This window comes from Leucoraja erinacea, chromosome 33, assembly GCF_028641065.1.
Source record: "Leucoraja erinacea ecotype New England chromosome 33, Leri_hhj_1, whole genome shotgun sequence".
In the NCBI taxonomy this organism is placed as follows: Eukaryota; Metazoa; Chordata; class Chondrichthyes; order Rajiformes; family Rajidae; genus Leucoraja; species Leucoraja erinaceus.
The window spans coordinates 8,780,144-8,801,371 of record NC_073409.1 but is presented as its reverse complement, the minus strand read 5'-3'; the positions used below and the strand labels follow the sequence as shown (position 1 = coordinate 8,801,371).

Here is a 21,228-nt window from a genome sequence, read left to right as displayed (position 1 = left end):
GCAGCTATGCTTTATTAAACATTGCTTTATTTGGTGTCGAAAAGGCGAACTTTTAAAAGTTATAAACTTGTAAAAGATATTCAGGTATTTTCCACCGTTGTGATAGAATATATTATGGTGGGAGTAAATAAGAGAAGATTCATCCCTTTAACTGTTGTGTAGCTACATTTATAGAGTTCTCCCTATAAATAAATTAAGATACCCTCCCTTTTTTCATTTACACGTATTGTACTTTTATACATTTTCTGATTCATAATTGTAACTTCGATTTTACGAACTTACGAGTTTTCTCTACTTGACATATTAAATGTTTCAAAACGTAACAGCATAGTTATTATCTGGAAGTTTAGATTCAGATTCAGATTCAATTTTAATTGTCATTGTCAGTGTACAGTACAGAGACAACGAAATGCATTAGGCACCTATTATCAGCTCCATCATGCTTAATCTCCATCCATACACAGTCTGCCTGACTTAGATGTCATTTCTGGTTGGGGGGAAAAAGAGCATGAATTTATAAGTTCCTGAGTTTATACTGGATTTGTTTAGCATAAACATTTATTTGACAGTGGAACACTAAGGAGGACAAAAAACAGCCAAATGTTATAAAAGGAAGGAAGCTAGGCGTGTGAAAAGGTTAATTAAGCAACACCAGGGTGGAGAGAGGAATGAATATTGATGGAGTTTGCCAGGCACCATGCATTAACTTTTTGATCCTTTAATTTTTTAGAATGTGGTCTTTGTGTGGGAAAGTGACTACAAAATCAAAGATCAAAACAGGAACAAAATTATGAATCTTATAATGGAGAACACCCATTTTATTTTTTAGCTCTGTATTTTTGTCATTTGTGACATAATATTAACACCTTAAAATTTATTTTCCTTATTGTCTTTGGGAACTTTTTTATTCTCCCTCAGTCAACAACAATATTTTGGTGAAGTACTATTATAAACAGTGTCTTAAATACACCTACAGGTGAAGCCTGTATAATAATCGCCATGGAGTAACACAGTGATAGTCATGCCTGTTGTGTCAATGACTGCTCTTGGAAAATATTACTCAATCCCAATTCCTGGTCTTTTGCCTATAGTTCTGTAATTATTCCTGTTCCCTTCCTGAAAGATTAATCCCCTCGAGATTTGAACAGCTCTGTCGAATCTCTCTTTAAACTTTTCTGTATTAAGTGAGGCCAGCTATTCTTGTGTAACTGAAGGTCTTGATCATTCAAGAATTTGTATAAGTACTTGGACTTGTTAGAAGGTGGTGCCCAGATTTAGCAGCAAAAGTCGGTGAACAAGAGATCAGTCCTTTATAAAGTTTTGGCTAAGAATTACTTAACTTGTTGAGGTGTTTAAGAAAGAACTGCAGATGCTGGAAAAATCGAAGGTAGACAAAAACGCTGGAGAAACTCAGCAGGTGAGGCAGCCTCTATGGAGCGAAGGAATAGGTGACGTTTTGGGTCGACCGAAATGTTGCCTATTTCCTTCGCTCCATAGATGCTGCCTCACCAGTTGAGTTTCTCCAGCATTTTTGTCTACCTAACTTGTTGAGGCATCGGTAGCTGAATCATAACATGAGGGAGATGACCTGTTTGAATGCCAGCAGGTGGTGCATCATCAACAATAGCCAGGATAATGCGGTTATTGTCATCTGCCTCAACTACTTTCTCTGGCAGTGTAGGAAGGAACTGCAGATGCTGATTTAAACTGAAGATGGCATGTCTGGAGCGAAGGAATGGGTGACATTTCGGGTCCAGACACTTCCTCAGACTGAAGAGGTGCTGGCTGTCCCACTAGGATACTCCAGCCTTGAGTCATTAAACTGCCTGGTATACCCTCCAGATGAATGTGAAATATCCAGTGATTCCATTTCAAACATCTGTGTGGATGAAGTCATTCTTTAAAGAATGATCTTGACCCGAGACATCACCCATTCCTTCTCTCCAGAGATGCTGCCTGTCCTGCTGAGTTACTCCAGCATTATGTGTCTATCTACCTTGTCTGGCAACATGTTAAATAATAGCTGTATTCCGTTTACCACAATTTCCCATTTTCTGCTTGTAGCTGCAAACCGCAATTCTAGTCTAGTTCTATTTTTGTGTTTATACTTGAACAAATCAATCATTCTTGACTCAAATTTTTGGTCATTCATTTAATAAACATGCATTCACAGTGAAACATTTTTTTGCAATTGACACAACACGGTTTTACTCTTCCAATGGACAAAATCAGGATTTGGACAATGAGTGTTAAAATCAATAGTTGCTAAATTCTTTCCCCTGGAACCTGCAAAATAATGGAATAATTAAAGAGAATTTGAGGTCAATGTTTTCTGGCAGTGAGTGGTTGATATCTGCAATGCTCTTTTGATGTGATAGTGGGATCGGATAAAATCATTGATGTTGAAGCTACATCTGGGCAGACACTAACATAGGCAAGGCATAGAAGGATTAGTCTATATGGGGGGTAGGGGGTACAGGGGAAAGGTTAACATGGATGTGGTGGGCCTGTGCAAATCTGTCTTTTATGGGGAATTTTATAGGAAGACTAAAGGTTTAATTCTGTATCTCCATCTAGAGGACTTTATTTGTTTTGCAATTATCTGTTCCAAGCTTGGTCCATTTCTGTGAACAATGTGCTTACTTTGAAATATATTTTCACCTTCTTATTGCTTCATATTCACATCATGGAGCTTTGAGTTTGAATTTAGTTTATTGGTAGCTCACCTTATAAATCAGTAATATTCTGGGTTTAGCCAGTAAACATGTGCTGACGGCAGAGGGAGAAAAATCATTGTCTTCTGTCGTCCCCAATTAAAATGTCCAGAATAGGAATTGTGTGGATTTGAACTATGTTCTATGTTCAAGTGGAATTTGTTTTAATCCTGAATCCTAACAATACAGTTATCAAAACTTACAAAGTATGAGCAGTTTTTTAAATTGAATATTCAAATAGGTTAAGTCACCAATATTTCTCATTTTATTATTGGATAGGTGTTGCATGCTAAAGTATTAAATTAGATTGCAGATAGACAAATTGCTTTTTCATTTCATATAAATGTCAATGGAATATCAAATTTTTAAAATCCAATTTTTTCATAGAAATAGATAACAATTGAGTCAGTCAAAATAGCATCTCTTTAAGGTTCTGCTTATTGGTAATAGATCTCCCTGATTTAGCAAGAACTACAATTACAGCGTTGAAGTAGAAGAAAATGTAATCTACATCTCATTTGAGCGGGTTGTCTGGGAGTGGGGATGGGTGAAAAGAATATGTAATTTACAGTGGTCGATAAATGATGAAATCTGTCACTGCCATCTGCTTATGGTATCGTTTGAAGGCAACAAATGAGTTATTAATTTAAGTACCGGCCAGTATACTTCCTCCCTCCTGCATCAATGACAAAGTGGATTATCTGCCTCATTAATTAATTTGCATTCGTATCTCAATGTTGTGCGAAAATTGTCTGCCCCCTCTGTTTGTGTAGCTGGCTGGACATCAGTGACACCCAGCTGGCAGTCCCATGGAGGACTGCTGGTAACCTGTAGTGTGTTCCAGACTTCAGTGCCTGCACAGCGCAGAGGTACAGAATGTGTTGGAGGTCACATCCAGTCTCTCACTCTGTCCCAAGTGGAGTATTGGGTTCAGGAATGTTATGTAACTTCATGGAAAAGCAAAATCCCCCAGATGGGCCCACAGTGCTGGAGTAACTCAGTGGGCCAGGCAGCATATCTGGAGAATAGAGACAGTGCCCTCCATAATGTCTTGGACAAAGACCCAGCATTTATTTATTTGCCTCTGCACTCCACAATTTGAGATTTGTAATAGAAAAAATCACATGGTTAAATTGCACGTTGGATTTTAATAAAGGCACATTTTTATACATTTTGGTTTCACCACGTAGAAATTATAGCAGCGTTTATACATAGTCCTCCATTTCAGGGCACCATAATGTTTGGGACACAGCAATGTCATGTAAATGAAAGTGACAAAACAAGCTGCGGAAGCTGTCAGGGCAGGGCCTCAGCTCATGCAATGGCTGCTGGGCCAGTGGTTTAGAGCTGCAAGGAACTTTGAGAGACTCTAAAACAACCGCATCATGAAGGTTGTGTTTTGTCTATTATAGTTTATTATAGTTTGAACCAAGCCAATCCTTGCTGCAAAGATTTAAATAACTGCAGAACTGAACATTTGAAATGAAAACAAAGTTATGTAGACACTCAGCAGGTCAGGTAGCAATTGTGGAAGGAGAAACGGGCAACAGGTATCGAAGACCTTCCCCAGATCTGATGAAGAAATTTGAAATTGAAACTTGGAGAGTGTTTTTCTGGAGCATTGGAGACTGAGGAGAAGTGTGTAAAATTATGAGAGGCATTTGGAACGGTTTTCGCAGGATGGAAATGTCAAAGACTAGCGGGCACAGCTTTAAGGAGAGAGGGGTACAATTTGAAGGAGATTTGCGGGGATTTTTATTTGCACAGTGTGTTAGAGGCAGATGCAATAGTGGTATTCAAGAGGCTTTTAGATAGTCAGATGGATATGCACAGAATGGATGTTTATGGATCACGTGCAAGCAAAGGAAATTAGTTTAACCTGACATAATGTGTGGCACAGACATCGTGGGCCAAAGGGCCTGTTCCTGTGCTCTACTGTTCCATGAAATGTTAACTTGTTTCTTTTTTCCACATGCTATATGACCTTGTGAGTGGATGCCACATATCCTGTTTTTTTAGTTATCCTTTCTCTGGGTGAAGAGGGAAATGAAATCTCTTGAATAAATTGGAAAGAGAAATATCTATACAATGCTTGGTTTGAAATTGGTTCTGGATCTATAATTGTATCTTTTTGTGTAAAAAGCTAATTTAATAGAACCATGCAAGAGTGTGTACGATTTCCTGTTTCCAGTTAAGTTTGTTACCCACCCACTCAGTTTATGCTTCATAATAATTCTAAATCCACTTCTGTGCACTGAACTTGTTTTTTCCCTCGTCCATAACTAAATGCAATTTGTCATTTCCCAGAGCAGTTAATTGGATATTTGTTCTTTTATCAAGAAATACAGCTGTTGTTTTCCTTCACATATGCTTTCTTAAGAAGATTGTAAAAATACTGCAGCAGAAAAATGGTTAGGGAGTTAATGTGCATGTTTGTGTTTTCAATTTGAAATTTATTTTATTAATATCCCTTTGACATTAACCACTTTGCACAAATACGTTAAATTAACTGCTGCAGATTTTCCATTATTTGATGGAGAAAAGAAAGAGGAGGTTGAGAAAATAGATTTTAAAAGATTTGAAAATATAAAATAGGTTTTAGAAATGAATATGTTTTTTTTTGTCTGGACTTCATTTTACCCAAAAGGGGTTGTGTAAAAACTAAAGTGCTAGCTAATCTCAATTGTAAACCAAATACAGAGTGACAGTACATTTATAGATTTGATTTAGTTTCATCATAAGGGAATCAATATCTATTTGTAGGCCAGTGTGACCTTTTGGGTTAAGTGTGGATTAGGACATTCAGCACCTTTCATTCGAGGTTGCCTGAAGTGCCTGCATGAGTGTTTAATTTTCTGTATTAGACAGCTTTCATGGGCTTTAAATTCTTGAATTCTGTCGACCCAATATTGAGATCTTGGTGATTACAATTCAAAATGATTTCACTTGGTTGCAAGGAGGTGGGGAGGAAGAGGAGGAAGCCTGGGCTGCAGCAGCTGGATTTATATTTGGGGATGAAAGGACTGCATTGATGGACTGTGGAGTGCAGTGCTGCATAAAAGCTTTTGGGAAGAGCATTACGATATAAACGTGCTAATGGCCAAGTCTCAGCTAATGTGTGTTTGAGATGATATTTACATTATAAATGACATATGGGTCAAAATTCCTTTGCTTTCCATAATGAAGGAACAAATGGCTCAGTACTGCCAGAATATTTTAACAAATACATCTTTACCATTTGGCTATCTTTGTCAGTGCAGCAGCGGGGATTGTTATGAGTGTAACGATTGCAGTTAATTAGCTGAGACTGCTAAATCCTCCACAGTTTGTTATGCTATTCTCTTCTCAGAAGAGCACACAAAATGAAATTCAAGTTGAACAAAATAAAAATAGAAAATGGTGGAAAAACTACAGCATCTGTGGAAAGAGAAACAGTTTTCTGGGTTATGATTTTGTTCATATTTGAAGTTGTATTCAAGGTTTTAAACATATTTGCTTGTTAATTTATTAGGGTCAACTCTACCTCCTGGTGACGGACCAGGGCTTTCTTACAGAAGAGAAGGTTGTCTGGGAAAGTTTGCACAACGTGGACGGGGATGGAAATTTCTGTGATTCTGATTTTCATCTGAGACCTCCATCTGACCCAGAAACTGTGTACAAAGGACAGCAGGATCAAATTGATCAGGTATGCCATGAAGTGCAGATTTAGATATTGCAAAGCAAAGAACCGTATGTCCGAGTTAAAAACAGAAAATACTAGAAATACTCAGCACGTCAGCAGTAATGATGAGAATCAGTAAACCTTTAGGTTAGTGACTTTTCAACATTCTGTAAATGAGTTGGTCAACAACTTCTTATTGCAATTTTTGTTCATATTTTTTAAAGTTTGGAATCTATGGTTAGCATTTATTGTCAATTCATTTTACCTTGCATGAGCTTGCATATCTGAATCTGATATAAACTGAGGAAAGAGTTGCAATTCTGTATTGGAACTGCCAGCAACTTTTTTTAATCTACCTTTCAGATGTAAACTTGGAATATTGGGTTACAATGAGTTGGGCCACTAGCATTTATTCTCATGGTAAACCATGTACTTGTAGCTTCTTATTCTGTCTTCAATGCATTTGATCAACACCTGTTCTTCACATGGATCATATTGCTGCAAGCAGATGCATTTAAAGTGAGAATTTACTCAATTAAATGCAAACATATTTTGAGATGCACATCTGGCATCGCATCACATGTGTTTTTGTTTCTTGCTCAAAAATGTGTGGAGCTTTTTTTAAAATCAGGTTTTAGGAAAAAAAACATTTCCTCAGAACAAGTTATTGTTGACATTTCCAAAATCAAATCTGCTCATTGTGCTTTTCCTGGAAAAAAAACCCCATTATCTATTGTTACCTTATGCTTTTTCAGATTCTGCTCCTTTCCCAAAGTAAACAGAGCATTTATATATTACTGATGAACAGAAATACGAAAATACTGAATTTAAATGTTGGTGTGTTGTAAGATTAAAATGCATGACCACAAAATCAGAAAAAGCACCTTTTATTTAAAAAAAACCCCACATACTTTAGTTTATAATTTGATTATCACTACTGCATATTTGGAAATTTACATTTGTAATTGGAGGGTAGTTATTGATCCCTTATCCAGGGATTTCCTGATTGGACATTATTTCTTCTCTCAGGACTATCTGATGGCATTGTCCTTACAGCAGGAGCAGCAAAGCCAGGATTTGGCCTGGGAGCAGATACCTGAAGGGATTAGTGATCTGGAGTTGGCAAAGAAACTGCAGGAAGAAGAAGACAGGCGAGCATCCCAGTACTACCACGAACAAGAGCAGGCAGCTGCAGCTCAGAGCCAGGTAATGACATTTTGCAGGTAACCAAGAAGCAAAAACACTGAAGATGCAGGAAATTGGAATTTAAAATGAAAAGTGCTGAAAATACTCAACAGAAGAGTCAGCACCTGTGGTGGGAGAACCAGGTTGACAACTTACCATTGGAAGTGATGAAAGATCACTGACTTGCTGGGTATTTACACCATTTTATATTTTTAATTTCATGTGACGTTTACTATATAGAAAAAAATGTCTTGATTGTAAACATGTATAATCTTTCCGCCTACTGATTGGCACGCAATAAAAGCTTTACTCTCTACCTTGATACACATGACATTGACAATAATAAACTCAATTTAAAATGTTCTGTGACAAATACATTGACAACATTTTGCTGCTGCTCTGGAGATCTGGGGAATGTTTGATTTCAGGTTCTAACATCAGAAGACAAAGGGACTTTAAACCAAAAATATATCAAGAGAATTAGTCAGTTGATCACAGCAAATGGTGAAGGATTAAAAAATGGATCAAAATGATAAATGAATAAGAAGTGTGCATGGGTAGAAAATATCATCCGCGGTGCCATATTTTAGAGGTTTCCGGAACATAGTACGGGCTAGTTGGATGCATTTGTGGAGAAGGAAGTTGAGGATTTGCCTGACTCTGCCCCAACTTTCTTTATCTGTTGAAATGTAATCGTTAGTTACCAGTCAATGTGACTGTTGCCATGTACACCAGACCAGCTTCTTCATTCTGTTTCTAAGAACATAGAACATGGAACAGTACAGCACAAGAACAGGCCATCGGTCCACAATGTCTGAGCCAAACATAATGCCAAGATCATCTCTAATCTACCTGTGTGTAATATAAATCCCTGCATATCCATATGCCTATCCAAAAGTATCTGAATACCACTATCTGCTCCACCACCAACCCTCGCAGCATGTTCCAGGCACTAACCAACGTTTAAAAAAAAGTTGCCCCTCTCACCTTAAAGCTACGCCCTCCAGTATTTGATTTTTTCTTCCTGGAAAAAAGGTTCTGACTGCCTACCCTATCTCTGCCTCTCATAATTTTATATAGCTCGATATCAGGTTTCCCCACAACCTCTGGCATTCCAGAGCCTGTAGCTAATACCCTGTAATCCAGCCAACATTCTGGTAAATCTCCCCTGCACCCTTTCTGAAGCCTCCACGTCCTTACTGTAATGGGGTGCAGGAGGACACATTTGGACCTTCGAGCCAGCACGCTTCGATCAGCTCATTGCCTCATACGTTTGTATTGAATCTGTATTTACTTTGTGACTAGTCATGTCTCTCATTCATACATGTTTTTCCTCACTAAATAAGAGTCCTTGAGACCCGTGCCTGCCCATAAATAAAATTTATTATTATTTCATCATCCCCAATCAGTAATATGCCTTCTCCCCATATCCCTTGATCCGCTAGCCCCTAGAGCTCTATCTAACTCATTTAAATTCATCCAGTGAATTGACCTCCACTGCCTTCCGTGGTAAAGAATTCTACAAATTCACAACTCTCTGGGTGAAAACGTTTTTTTCTCATCTCAGTTTTAAATGGCCTCCCCTTTATTCTTAGACTGTGGCCCCTGGTTCTGGACTCCCCCAACATTGGGAACATTTTTCCTGCAACTAGTTTGTCCAGTCCTTTTATAATTTTATATGATTCTATAAGATCCCCTCTCATCCTTTGAATTCTAGTGAATACAAGCCCAGTCTTTCCAATCTTTCCTCCTATGACAGTCCCGCCATCCTGGGGATTAACCTCGTGAACCTACGCTGCACTGCCTCAATAGCAAGGATGTCCTTCCTCAAATTAGGAGACCAAAACTGCACACAATACTCCAGATGTGGTCTTACTAGGGCCCTGTACAACTGCAGAAGGACCTCTTTAATCCTATACTCAAATCCTCTTGTTATGAAGGAAAACATGCCATCAGCTTTCTTCACTGCCTGCTCTACCTACATGTTTACTTAGAGTGACGAGTGTACAAGGACACCCAGATCTTGTTGCACTTTCCTTTTTCCTTATCTGACACCATTGAGATAATAATCCGCCTCCTTGTTTTTGCCGCCAAAGTGGATAACCTCACATTTATCTACATTATACTGCATCTGCCATGCATCTACCCACCCACTCAATCTGTCCAAGACCCCCTGCAACCTCCTTGCATCCTCCTTGCATCCTCTTTGCAGTTCACACTGCCACCCAGCTTTGTGTCATCTGCAAATTTGCTAGTGTTACTTTTAATTCCATCATCTAAATCGTTAATATATATTGTAAATAGTTACGGCCCCAGCACCAAGCCTTGCGGCACTGCACTCGCCACTGCCTGCCATTCTGACTGGGACCCATTTATTTCTACTCTTTGTTTCCTGCCTGCCAACCAATTCTCTATCCATGTTAATACCCATCCCCCAATACCATGTGCCCTAATTTTGCCCACTAATCTCCTGTGTGGGACTTTATCAGAGGCTTTCTGAAAGTCCAGATGCACTACATCCACTGGCTCTACTTCATCCATTTTACTTGTCACATCCTCAAAAAATTCTAGAAAATTGGCCAAGTAGGATTTCCCCTTCATAAATCCATGCTGACTTGGACCAATCCTTTTACTGCTATCCAAATGCGCCGTTATTACTTTTTTAATAATTGACTTAAGTGAAGATTTGAAGCAAGAAAGGTTTGATCCCAGGCTTTTTACCTTTATTACTGAACCAGCCACTAGATGGCAACTGTAAACATCTGAGACTGTTCATTTTGCTTCCATATCTTTAAGTTTGTAATATGCTGACCCAGTCGAATTGAAAGCAGGAATTTAGAAATCTCAAGGATCTGCTGAATTTATTCTATTTGTTCATGTGAATTGTGATGCATCATAATAAGTATTATGAGTGTACTGGACAATTATATTTACACTATGTAGATTAGAAAGCATAGAAACATAAAAGAAAAGTGCAGGAGGAGGCCATTCGGCCCTTCGAGCCAGCATAGCATTCATTGTGATCATGGCTGATCGTCCACAATCAATTACCCGTGCCTGCCTTCTCCCCATAATCCCTTGATTCCACTAGCTCAAAAGCAATCTTGCTTTTCATCTGTATAAAGATTTAAATTTCCAGTATGTTGAATTAAAATACATTCTGCTCCTGTTTTGTACTATTCACAAGCTAAAATATCATTGAGTGGGCAAAGAAAATTGATTCTTTGATTTAGTTTAAAGATACAGGATGGAAATAGGCCCTTTGGCCCATCGTCAACACTGAACATCAATCAATCACATTAGTTCCATATTATCCCACTTCCTCATCCACTCCAGAGACATTAGAAGCAAGGTATGTAACCTTGAAACATATATATCTTTTGGATAAGGGAGGAAACCTGAGCATCGCGAGAAACCCCACGCGGTCACAGGGAGCACGGACAAACTCCACATGGACAGCATCCAAGTGCTCTGGCGCTGTGCGGCAGCAGCTCTACCAGCTGTACCACTGGATTGTGAGAGCAATCTATAGCAAGTGGTTCTAACGTGCAATACTTCTTATCATGGATTTTGCCAGGACCACTCGACTGTCCCTCATTGGACCCGACACGAGCAAACGAGCTGAGATCTGGAGCTGAGCTGATTGCAATGGCTCTTGAAAACATGGCAGCACCTGGAGATAGATCAGCATTGTCCAAGTAGACCAGTCACAGAACCTGAGTGACATAGTGAATTAACTAACCTCCTGACTATTTGCCAAACACACATGTCTTCAAACGCCATTTTGATTAGGAGGCTCCACATCGTCCTCAATGATCTAATTATCCACATAAAGTCCAGTTGAATTCGTTATTTTTGCCAGATCAGCCAAAGTGTGCAAGTGTGGTGGGTGGTGCAAGAATAGATTGAACTCTGACTGTAGATTGAAATTTGTCAGTGTGTTAAATGACCAGTTCCATTCCAGCAGTGAGCTCTTGTGTTATTTAGCAGCTTTTACTTCATATGAATGTTTTTTCCTAACATTCCAGGAAGGGCAGCAATCACAGGCGGTGGCGGCAACAGCAGCAGCTGGAAAACAGCCGGGAGGCACGGAACGGAAGCAGCGCAAGGAAGCAAAGGAGAAAGAAAAGGACAAGTGTATTCTCTTGTGATGGGGACGGAATTTTACCAGAAGCTAAATGCGTAACCCTTAAAAGAATCCAGTGATATGCCGTCTGTGCCTGATCCTTAATTGTTTGTATTTTGAGAAGTGAAAGGATGACTTCTTTGATACAGTCGGCCAAACTCTGTCTGTTGCACAATGCACTATATTCACAAGGGAGTTTCTACAGTGTTGATTGATGCAGTTACATTTAATTTGACGTAAATCATTGTTTAAAACATGCAAAAAGCACCTTTACATGTAACAGTAAAATCACTATGCCTCTTAATATTTTGCATTAATTAATGCAATCAGCTAATAAGCTATTCTGGATAATACTGCCTCTGTTTTGCTATAGGACAATGATTGGCAATTTTGTGGTTGGTTTAGATTTCATTCTCTGCTTACAATAAGAGAATATAGAATATTTTTAGTTTTCCTTGATTGCGCCTAGAATCGAGCTCATAGGGAGAAAAAGGCAAAACACTTACAGAAGGTCATTCATATTAGAGATTGTTTTAAGATGCTAACACAAACTCTGCTGGTGTACAAATGTAGCACTGGACAATCTTTTCTAAAGGAGATGTCATTTTTTTTGTACGAGCCATAATGGGGAAGGCAAGGAGAGTCAATATTTGTCAGTCGTGGTCTCTCTTGCTTCAAGTTTTCTTTATCTGCTACATTGTGCATGGTTTTAAAATCGTTCCAACAGAAGTCAATCTAGGGAAATGTGTAAAAATAGATATTCAACATGTAAAATATCAGTAATTTTTTTTAAATGCAAGTGAATAAGCTAGTTTTTTTGACCAAATATACTTCCTGACAATTGAGAAAATTGTTTCAAGTTGGCTTGGAGACGATAAAGGTCTTGCTAGAATAAAGAAGTTACAAGTAGTTATCTGTGATCTCTTTAATCAGTCAGTTAAGTCAGCACTGTATTCACCTTTAGTGATTACCATTTTGTTTCTGAATTCCTTAATGCTGAATAATGTACCCAATCATTGTTATCGTTTATCTTCATTAATACCTTCAAGATTATTTGGTCAAATATTGTCAATGATGTAGACAGTAGCAAAGTTATTTTTCTTAAGGGGACCAATATTCAGAAATGGGAGGGGGGGGGGATTTTAAAACATTTTGGAAGAAGCCAAATAACTTTGGTATTGTTATACTTGTTTTTTTTTGGTATAATTTAAACACTGACTATTTTTCTTTGGTATGATGGTAAGCTGTTCCAAATACATTGTTCACTGGGCACTGTTGCAGGAACACTAAATTTTGACATTGAAGGAAAATTATCTGAAGGATCATTTTATACTGTTTCAGATTAGTATTGTCACTCTAATAATGTAGCTGTTTTGTAGATTTTTAATACATTTGACCAGTTTATTTATTTGAATAACTAATAGGGCACCCTCAGTTAGAGTGCTTGAAGCAGTTATGTATCTAGAGGAAGATTCACACCTGTCAGTAACTAGGGAGGAAGAAAATAAAGCATTTAACCTGTTTACTAAGACATAAATATTTATTCATTGTGAAGCAATTTGTTAAATTATTTTGAGATGGGCAGCCCAGAATATCTATCTTTTGCATTTTGAAAGAATCATGTTGCACTTAGAGGTTTCCCTTTATCAAAAATTCTTTACCAGGGACAGATATAATGAAGTTGGTTTGGGGAGATTTCATTGAACTGCCCAGACGTATTGTGAATTAGCTCACATTTATAGTGCATGATAAATCTAGTAGATCATATTATAAATGTCATACAAATGCTTATGTAAAGTTGTATTTTCCTCACCAGAATATGTTGATATTAAAAGTACCAGGATTTCAAATATGTATGGATCTAATTATTTGCAATCCTGTCCAAGTAATTACTTGTGGATTTTGACCATACTGCTCCAGGGGCTGCATTGTGGAACAACTGTTCACCATTAAAAGCCCTTGACCCATTTTAGGACAGGTAGTTGCTTTGAAAGTTATCAGTGCAGGGCTGCATTGGCCTTTCTGTTGGGGGTTGTGCGTAGTCCTGACTCACAGATGCAGGCTTGTTTGTGGTACCTTGACTGATAAACAGTCGAGTATGGTTCCCCGACCTTTTTAATATGCTAAATGTTTCACGTAAGGATTGTTGAAAATAAATGCTAAGTCTTCTGAAATGATTATGCTTTAAATATCACTTTGTTTTGCACATTTGTCTATTACAAGGATGGGTGTATTTGTGCTACTCTGCAACTTGAATTTTGCAGATTTTCTGAATGCTTCACAGAAATTTGGTGCATTTGAGAGCATGACATTGAATATTTCTTTGTTCAAAGAAAGCTATATGTTGCCATTTGATCATTCACAATGGAATATTTGCTAGACATTTTAATAATGTCAACTTTTGTGTTGGAGATTTAATCTCATACACCAGTGGGATTGGGTTTTATCATTTGTTTATTACAACAGGATGCACAATATACTTCAAGCCATTGTACATGTATATTCACCATGATTAACAACAGACAAGAGAAGTATTGACCAGAATCTGTTACTTTCAATAACTTTTGTTGCACTTTTGCTTTGTTGTTTGTTTATTTTGAGACATTAACCAAAATACTGGTGAATTAAAAATATACACAATGGAAAAAATATGTAGATTTTGAATTTGCTCTCTACCTTTTGATGTCTCCTAAATCACAGCTACTTTTCCCCCATTGCTTTGGGTACCTGTACTGTTACAAATCCTGCATCTGGGAGTGTCTGCGTTTTGGTAGATGCCGATTTCATGACATTGTTCCATTTTCTATGTTCATGACCAAACTTGTATGTCGCATACTATCATAATGTGTTATATACTTAGTGGGATCAAGTGAACTTTGGCAGCACAAAAATACTTTTATTGGCATTCCAACTATTTGATTTTAAGAGAGCTTTCTGTGGAATGTAGATTAATTGTCTTCACTTTGTACTTCTGTCATCATGTGACTGAATGGACAAAAGCAGTTAATTCTTTACAATATGTATCTTGTGCAGATTGGGGCAAGTGGGAGAGTAGCAAATTGTGCCATAATGTTAAAGATTCTGTATTTACAGTAACAGATTTGAGGCATTGTTTATATTTTCATTTATTTTTTTATTTAAATCCCGGACTAGGAATAGGGTAAAACTTTGGTACAAGAACTTCTAGGTTTTTGAAATCTTAAAATAGGAAGGAAAAAATGCATTGCATGTAATGTGAATTATTTAAACGGTAAAAATAAATCAATCTAGGGAAAACTGAACCGAAGTGTTGAAAATGAGGGAATAACTGGGGGGAAAACATGGAAGTAAGTGGAACTTAATGAAAATCAGTAAAGAAAACCGCTGCCCAGTCTGATGTTTACAACAAAAAACTGCCATGTACATTTGCTAACATGCCTCATTATGGAAAAAAACCCAGTGTATTTGGTATAGAACAAGCATGGAAAACTGGGTGGTATCAGATAGCCTCTGAAATATTTGCAATTAATTTCAAAATAAGGTATACTGTGACCAAATCAGCCCTATCAGCTGAACTGAACACCCATTAGTGCCTCATTAACCATCAGAAAGAGTGAAACGCGGCTTTAATTGCAGTTTTACAAGTGAAACATTGAGAATCATGTTACAATAAAACTTTGGTATCAATTAATGCAAAATCTTCCGTTGCAGAATGATGTTAAAATTGGTAATACTCCAGACTGAAATAAAAACCCATTTCTTGCAATGACATGTGTTTGGCGTTGTTTCATTTGCACTTTCTTTGCAAAACGCCTTTCAGCAACATAGACTGTTTCTGCCCAGGTCCCACATTCTTGTCCCAGAATTGCTGCTGTAACCACCATTCAGAACCAGCCCACTGGCTGCCTGACATTAGCCCTGTCCACCAATCACATTGATGGGCATGTGACTGAAGCCTCACCTGCCAGGCAACCCTGATAGACACAAAAAGTTGGAGTAACTCAGCAGGTCAGACTCTAGAGAAAAGGAATAGGTGACATTTCGGGTCAAGACTTCTTCAGACTGACAGTCAGGGGAAAGGGAAATGAGATACAGATGGTGATATAGAACAAATGAATGAAAGATATGCAATAAAGTAACAATGATAAAGGAAACAAGCCATTGTTAGTTGTGAACTAGGAGAAAACGAGTTACAACAATGAAACTCACCAGGACGATAGTAAACTCACCAGAACAATAGTAAAACTAGTACAATGACTAGGGTGGGGGAGGGATGGAGAATGAAAGTAAGGGTTATTGAAGTTGGAGAGATCAATATTCATACCGCTGGGTTGCAAAGTCTGGCCCCAAACATCACCCATTCCTTCTCTCCAGAAATACTGCCTGCCCTGCTGAGTTACTCCAGCATTTTGTGTCAATCTCCGCTGGGTTGCAAGCTGCCCAAGAGGTTCTGATGCCCATTTGACAAGACACCACCATTCACTCTGCACACCTGACAGCAGCCCCACCCACTACCTGACATCTCACGGCCCCGTTCACTACCCAGTCCTGTTGGACAAATAAAACCTTGCACTAACGTTTATAAATCTTGGAACTGGGAACATTAAAAGTCACAGGTGTCTAAACAATGCTCACAAGGCCACTTTGGCCACATGTAACTGCAGTCAGTTAGAATGAAGTTTCATAGAAACCTGTAACCACTGATCTACACCATCTCCATCCAGGGACCCCAGCAATCCATCCAGAGGAGACCTCTCCCTATACCTCCTCCTTCATCTCCATCCAGAGACCCCAACATTCCTTCCAGGTGAGACAGAGGTTCATGAGCACCTCCAACACCAGCCACTGCACCCGGTTTTCCTGATGTGGCCTCCTATACATTAGTGAGACCAAGCATAGATAAGGTGAGTTTCGCTGAACACTTACACTCGATCCGCGAAGGTCTACTGGATCTCCTGGTTGCAAAGCATTTTAACTCTCTCTCATCCCCTTACTGACCTTTCTGCCCTGGGCCTCCACCATTGCCAGAGTGAGGTTACACGCAAACTGGAGGAACACAACCTTGTGCTGCGCTTAGGTCACTAACAACCCAACAATATGAACATTGAATTCCCCAATTATAGGCAACTTAACAAACCAACACTGCACCCCCCCCCCCACCTTTTCCACCCTCTCTTTGAACCCCAACTGGATGCACCCTCTTTCCCGTTTCTACATCTTCCCCATGGTCTCACATTTTGTGCCTCTTCTCTCACCTCAGCCTTTTCTTATTTTTAGTTTTTGTCCACCCATTTGGTAATCAATCCCCTCACCCTACGGTGCCCTCCATAATGTTTGGGACTTTATTTGCCTCTGTACTCCACAATTTGAGATGTGTAATAGAAAAAAAAAAAATCACATGTGGTTAAATTGCCCATTGCCAGATTTTATTAAAGACCATTTTTATACATTTTGGTTTCACAATGTGGAAATTACAGCTGTGTTTATACATAGTCCCCCTCATTGCATGGCACCATAATGTTTGGGACACATGGCTTCACAGGCGTTTGTAATTGCTCAGGTGTGTTTAATTGCCTCCTTAATGCAGGTATAAGAGATCTCAGCACCTAGTCTTTCCTCCAATCTTTGTAAACTTTTATTGCTGTTTATCAACATGAGGACCAAAGTTATGCCAATGAAAGTCAAATAAGCCATTATGAGACTGAGAAACAAGAATAAAACTGTTAGAGACATCAGCCAAACATTAGGCTTACCAAAATCAACTGTTTGAAACTTTATTAAGAAGAAAGAGAGCATTGGTGAGCTTACTAATTGCAAAGGGACTGGCAGGCCAAGGAAGATCTCCACAGCTGATGACTGAAGAATTCTCTCTACAATAAAGAAAAATTTCCAAACACCTGTCTGACAGATCAGAAACACTCTACAGGAGTCGGGTGTAGATTTGTCAATGACCACTGTTCACTGAAGGCTCATGAACAGAAAAACACAGGCTACACTGTAAGATGCAAACCACTGGTTAGCTGAAAAAAAATGGCCAGGTTAGTTTGCCAAGAAGTATTTAAAAGAGCAACCACAATTCTGGAGAAAGGTCTTGTGGACAGACGAGATGAAGATTAACTTATATCAGAGTGATGGCAATATCAAAGTATGGAGGAGAGAAAGAACTGCCTAAGATCCAAAGCATACCACCTCATCTGTGAAACAGTGGTGGGGGTGTTATGGCCTGGGCATGTATGGCTGCTGAAGGTATTGGCTCACTTATCTTCATTGATGATACAACTGCTGATGGTAGTAGCATAATGAATTCTGAAGTGTATAGACACATCCTATCTGCTCAAGTTCAAACAAATGCCTCAAAACACATTGGCCGACGGTTCATACCACAACAAGACTGAAGAAGAAGGGTTTCGGCCCGAAACGTTGCCTATTTCCTTCACTCCATAGGTGCTGCTGCACCCGCTGAGTTTCTCCAGCATTTTTGTGCACCTTCGATTTTCCAGCATCTGCAGTTCCTTCTTGAACACAATGATCCCAGACATACTGCTAAGCAACAAAGGAGTTTTTCAATGCAAAAAAATTGTTAATTCTTGAGTGGCCAAGTCAATCACCCAATCTGAAGCTAATTGAGCATGTCTTTTAAATGCCGAAGAGAAAACTGAAGGGAACTTGCCCCCAAAACAAGTATAAGCTAAAGATGGCTGCAATACAGGCCTGGCAGAGCATCACCAGAGAAGACACCCGGAAACTGGTAATGTCCATGAATTGCAGACTTCAAGCAGTCATTGCATACAAAGGATATGCAACAAAATACTAAACATGACTAGATTCTCCAGTATTTTTTGTCTCCTTTCGATTTTTCCAGCATCTGCAGTTCCTTCGTAAACTAAACATGATTACTTTCATTTACATCACTGTGTCCCAAACATTATGGTGCCCTGAAATGGGGGGGCAATGTATGAACACTGCTGTAATTTCTACATGGTGAAACCAAAATGTACAAAAATTGCCTTTATTAACACCTGACAATGTGCACTTTAACCACATGTGATTTTTTTTCCCCTATTACAAATAAGAGGCAAATAAATGATGGGTCTTTGTCTCATACATAATGGAGGGCACTGTATGTATGGTAATTGCTACTGCAATGTTTATTTCTTTTGGATTTGGCATATGGTGATGACCATGTTCAGGTAGCTGGAACCCACATTGATTTTCAGTGAACAACTTTTTAACTTATTTGTTGGTTGAGGATGTTGGCAATGATTTTCCCCGTGCTGGGATTCCTCAGTAGTTAGCAGAGTCAGCTTTGTCTCCTATCCTGATGGTCATAATAACAGTACCTTTGAGGCATCACAGCTTGTCCTCCTGATGTGGCCGTTAACTTTGCAAGTTTGTGATTAAAGTTACTCCAATTCATTTTCAAGTTTCAGTCTGGGCACCACCAGCGGCAGTGTTATTTTTTGGTAATGCAGCTTTGGACTGCTTGTTGATCAGCAGTGGCAGCAAGGCTGGACTGCAGGTTACAGTGGAAAGGAGTCAAGAACAACAAAGGAGAAATTCTTCAAAGTGCTCTCTTCACAGTGCAGTGGGAGAATACGTTTAGCACCAGTGGCCGGGATGAATTTCTGAGAATTTAACTTTAGAGATGTTATTTAAACATAACAGATGCATAATATTATTTCAGGAAAACCTAGAGCCCATTTATTTGATTATATCCACATCAATAATTTATGGTTTGTGAATCAAAATCTTTTAGCAAAGCAGGAAAGGGAAATAAAAAGTAACTTAAATTCAAATAATGTCACGAGGATTTATTGCAAAATCTAAGCATACATCTTCCTAGCATCAATGCCACATTCATACAGGTGAACTTGTACAGAACAATCCTTTGAGGAAAAACTAATATTTTAAACTGTGACTGGTAAATGTAGAAAATTAATTCTCAATAAATATGCTATTTTGCAAAAAGATGGAGCCTGCAATTTCTCCCTGTGTCCTGTTTGTTAATGTAGAATGAGTTAACTACATTACTAAAGATAGAGAATTGCACAATTGTCAACTAAGTATTGAATAATTGACCATACAGTGGAGCCTCAGTTATCTGTGCTTCCTTTATGCATTTCTCAATTATTCATGGAATTCCAATTACAGTTTATAAATTAATCTTTCAAATCATTCTCGATTCAGCTGCGTTTATGAGTGGTTACGTCTTTGGGTTAATCTTTATTACCCACAAAGCCAAAATTTAGGGGACAAGAAATGAAGAGTCAAGGCTACCAGAAACAAGATCTGCCCCACTTTTGGCTGAGATTTACGTGTTCTAGCGGGTTGATTAGGGCATCGGGAGGATACTCCAAAGCTCACTAAGAATAGAGCCTGTCAAACATCCAACTTCCATTATGCATGGAGAAGGAATTCCCCACCCAATCCCTGTACTAGCTGATAATTGGGGTTCCACTGTCAAGCTCTCTTCCAACACAAGACATTTACACAAATCAGATTGAAAATAAAAGTGACTTTTTTATTTTCTATAGCTGTACTGCTATAAAAAACAGCAAAAAGGTCAGTCATGAAATTATATATTTTTTAAAACAGACCTATTAATGTTCAAGAAAGGAAAAAAGTGAAAACATAGTAGATTGTACAGGCTGAATATATCTACAAACACTAGGTAAATCTAAAAACAAGAACAGTCAGTTGCAAACAACTGGATTAGAATCTTCGTGGAGCAGCCCTTTTGAATGGCTTAAAACGAGCATCTGATCCATGCAGTCCTTTGGAGCCTGAAACATTGCCTCCTTGCATTGTGTTGTTGGTGATCTGCACAATTCTGTTTGCCACAGGACTGTAGTGGGCAATGAGAAAACACAGTAAGAAACATTTGAAGCCGACACTGGCTAAAATCTCAAACTACTCCTGTATCAGAAAACTATGGCCATCATTTTAAGAAGGAACTTAGCAACATATTTGTCAGAACAGATTTTGAATATAAAATTAATGTCAGTGTAAACAGTCTGAAAAAAAAATTAAACCACTTTTGAGTTGCTACAATCTACACGACTTTATCATCTAAATAATGCTGTCATAAATAAAACTCAACACTAAGCCTAGAAAGCAAATGAATGCATTAGAAAGCCATCACTAGACCTCATAATTGTGTGGCAGAAACAAAATATATTCATAACAGCACTTTACTCCTTTTTAAAAAGCAAAAGTGTCATGCTTCCAACATGAACCGGTAATTAAATGGAATGCTTTTGTTTGAAGTTCTGAATGTGGAGAAGCATGGCCAATTTATCTATCAAATAAATACTATTTGTAGAATGATAGTGAACCCATAAATTGCACAAACTTGGCTTTTTGTGTTGGTTTCATCAACATTCAGTGTAAAACCTTCCAAAGTTGAAAAGGTGGAAGAAACAAGTCTAAATAGATTAGAATATTAAAGATATATAGAAAATTATCTAAAGACAATTGTCTACATGTTGAAAGATTAGAGTAAGAAGGACAAATATATGCTTTTGGCCTTAAAACACATTTAAAGAAATATAGCATTCACCTTA

General features: G+C 38.3%; 2 protein-coding genes across 7 annotated transcripts in view; one reads left to right on the top strand and one right to left on the bottom strand.

Annotated features, from left to right (window-relative positions):
- Window positions 1-15,431, top strand: part of mindy2 (MINDY lysine 48 deubiquitinase 2) — a 47,983-nt gene extending 32,552 nt beyond the window's left edge. The window contains exons 7-9 of one of the 2 annotated variants that reach the window (XM_055661219.1): window positions 6,226-6,399; window positions 7,432-7,581; window positions 11,589-15,431. In XM_055661219.1, the coding sequence (XP_055517194.1) occupies window positions 6,226-6,399; window positions 7,432-7,581; window positions 11,589-11,711 (447 nt within the window). In that variant the 3' untranslated portion in view covers window positions 11,712-15,431. Of the gene's footprint in view, window positions 1-6,225; window positions 6,400-7,404; window positions 7,582-11,588 lie in introns of both variants that reach the window. The other variant, XM_055661218.1, reaches the window with a different exon arrangement.
- Window positions 15,432-19,461: 4,030 nt separating this feature from the next.
- Window positions 19,462-21,228, bottom strand: part of sltm (SAFB-like, transcription modulator) — a 49,586-nt gene continuing 47,819 nt past the window's right edge. For all 5 annotated transcript variants that reach the window (XM_055661216.1, XM_055661212.1, XM_055661211.1 and 2 more), the window contains one exon: window positions 19,462-20,510. In XM_055661216.1, coding sequence (XP_055517191.1) covers window positions 20,378-20,510 — 133 coding nt within the window. In that variant the 3' untranslated portion in view covers window positions 19,462-20,377. The remainder of the gene's footprint in view (window positions 20,511-21,228) is intronic.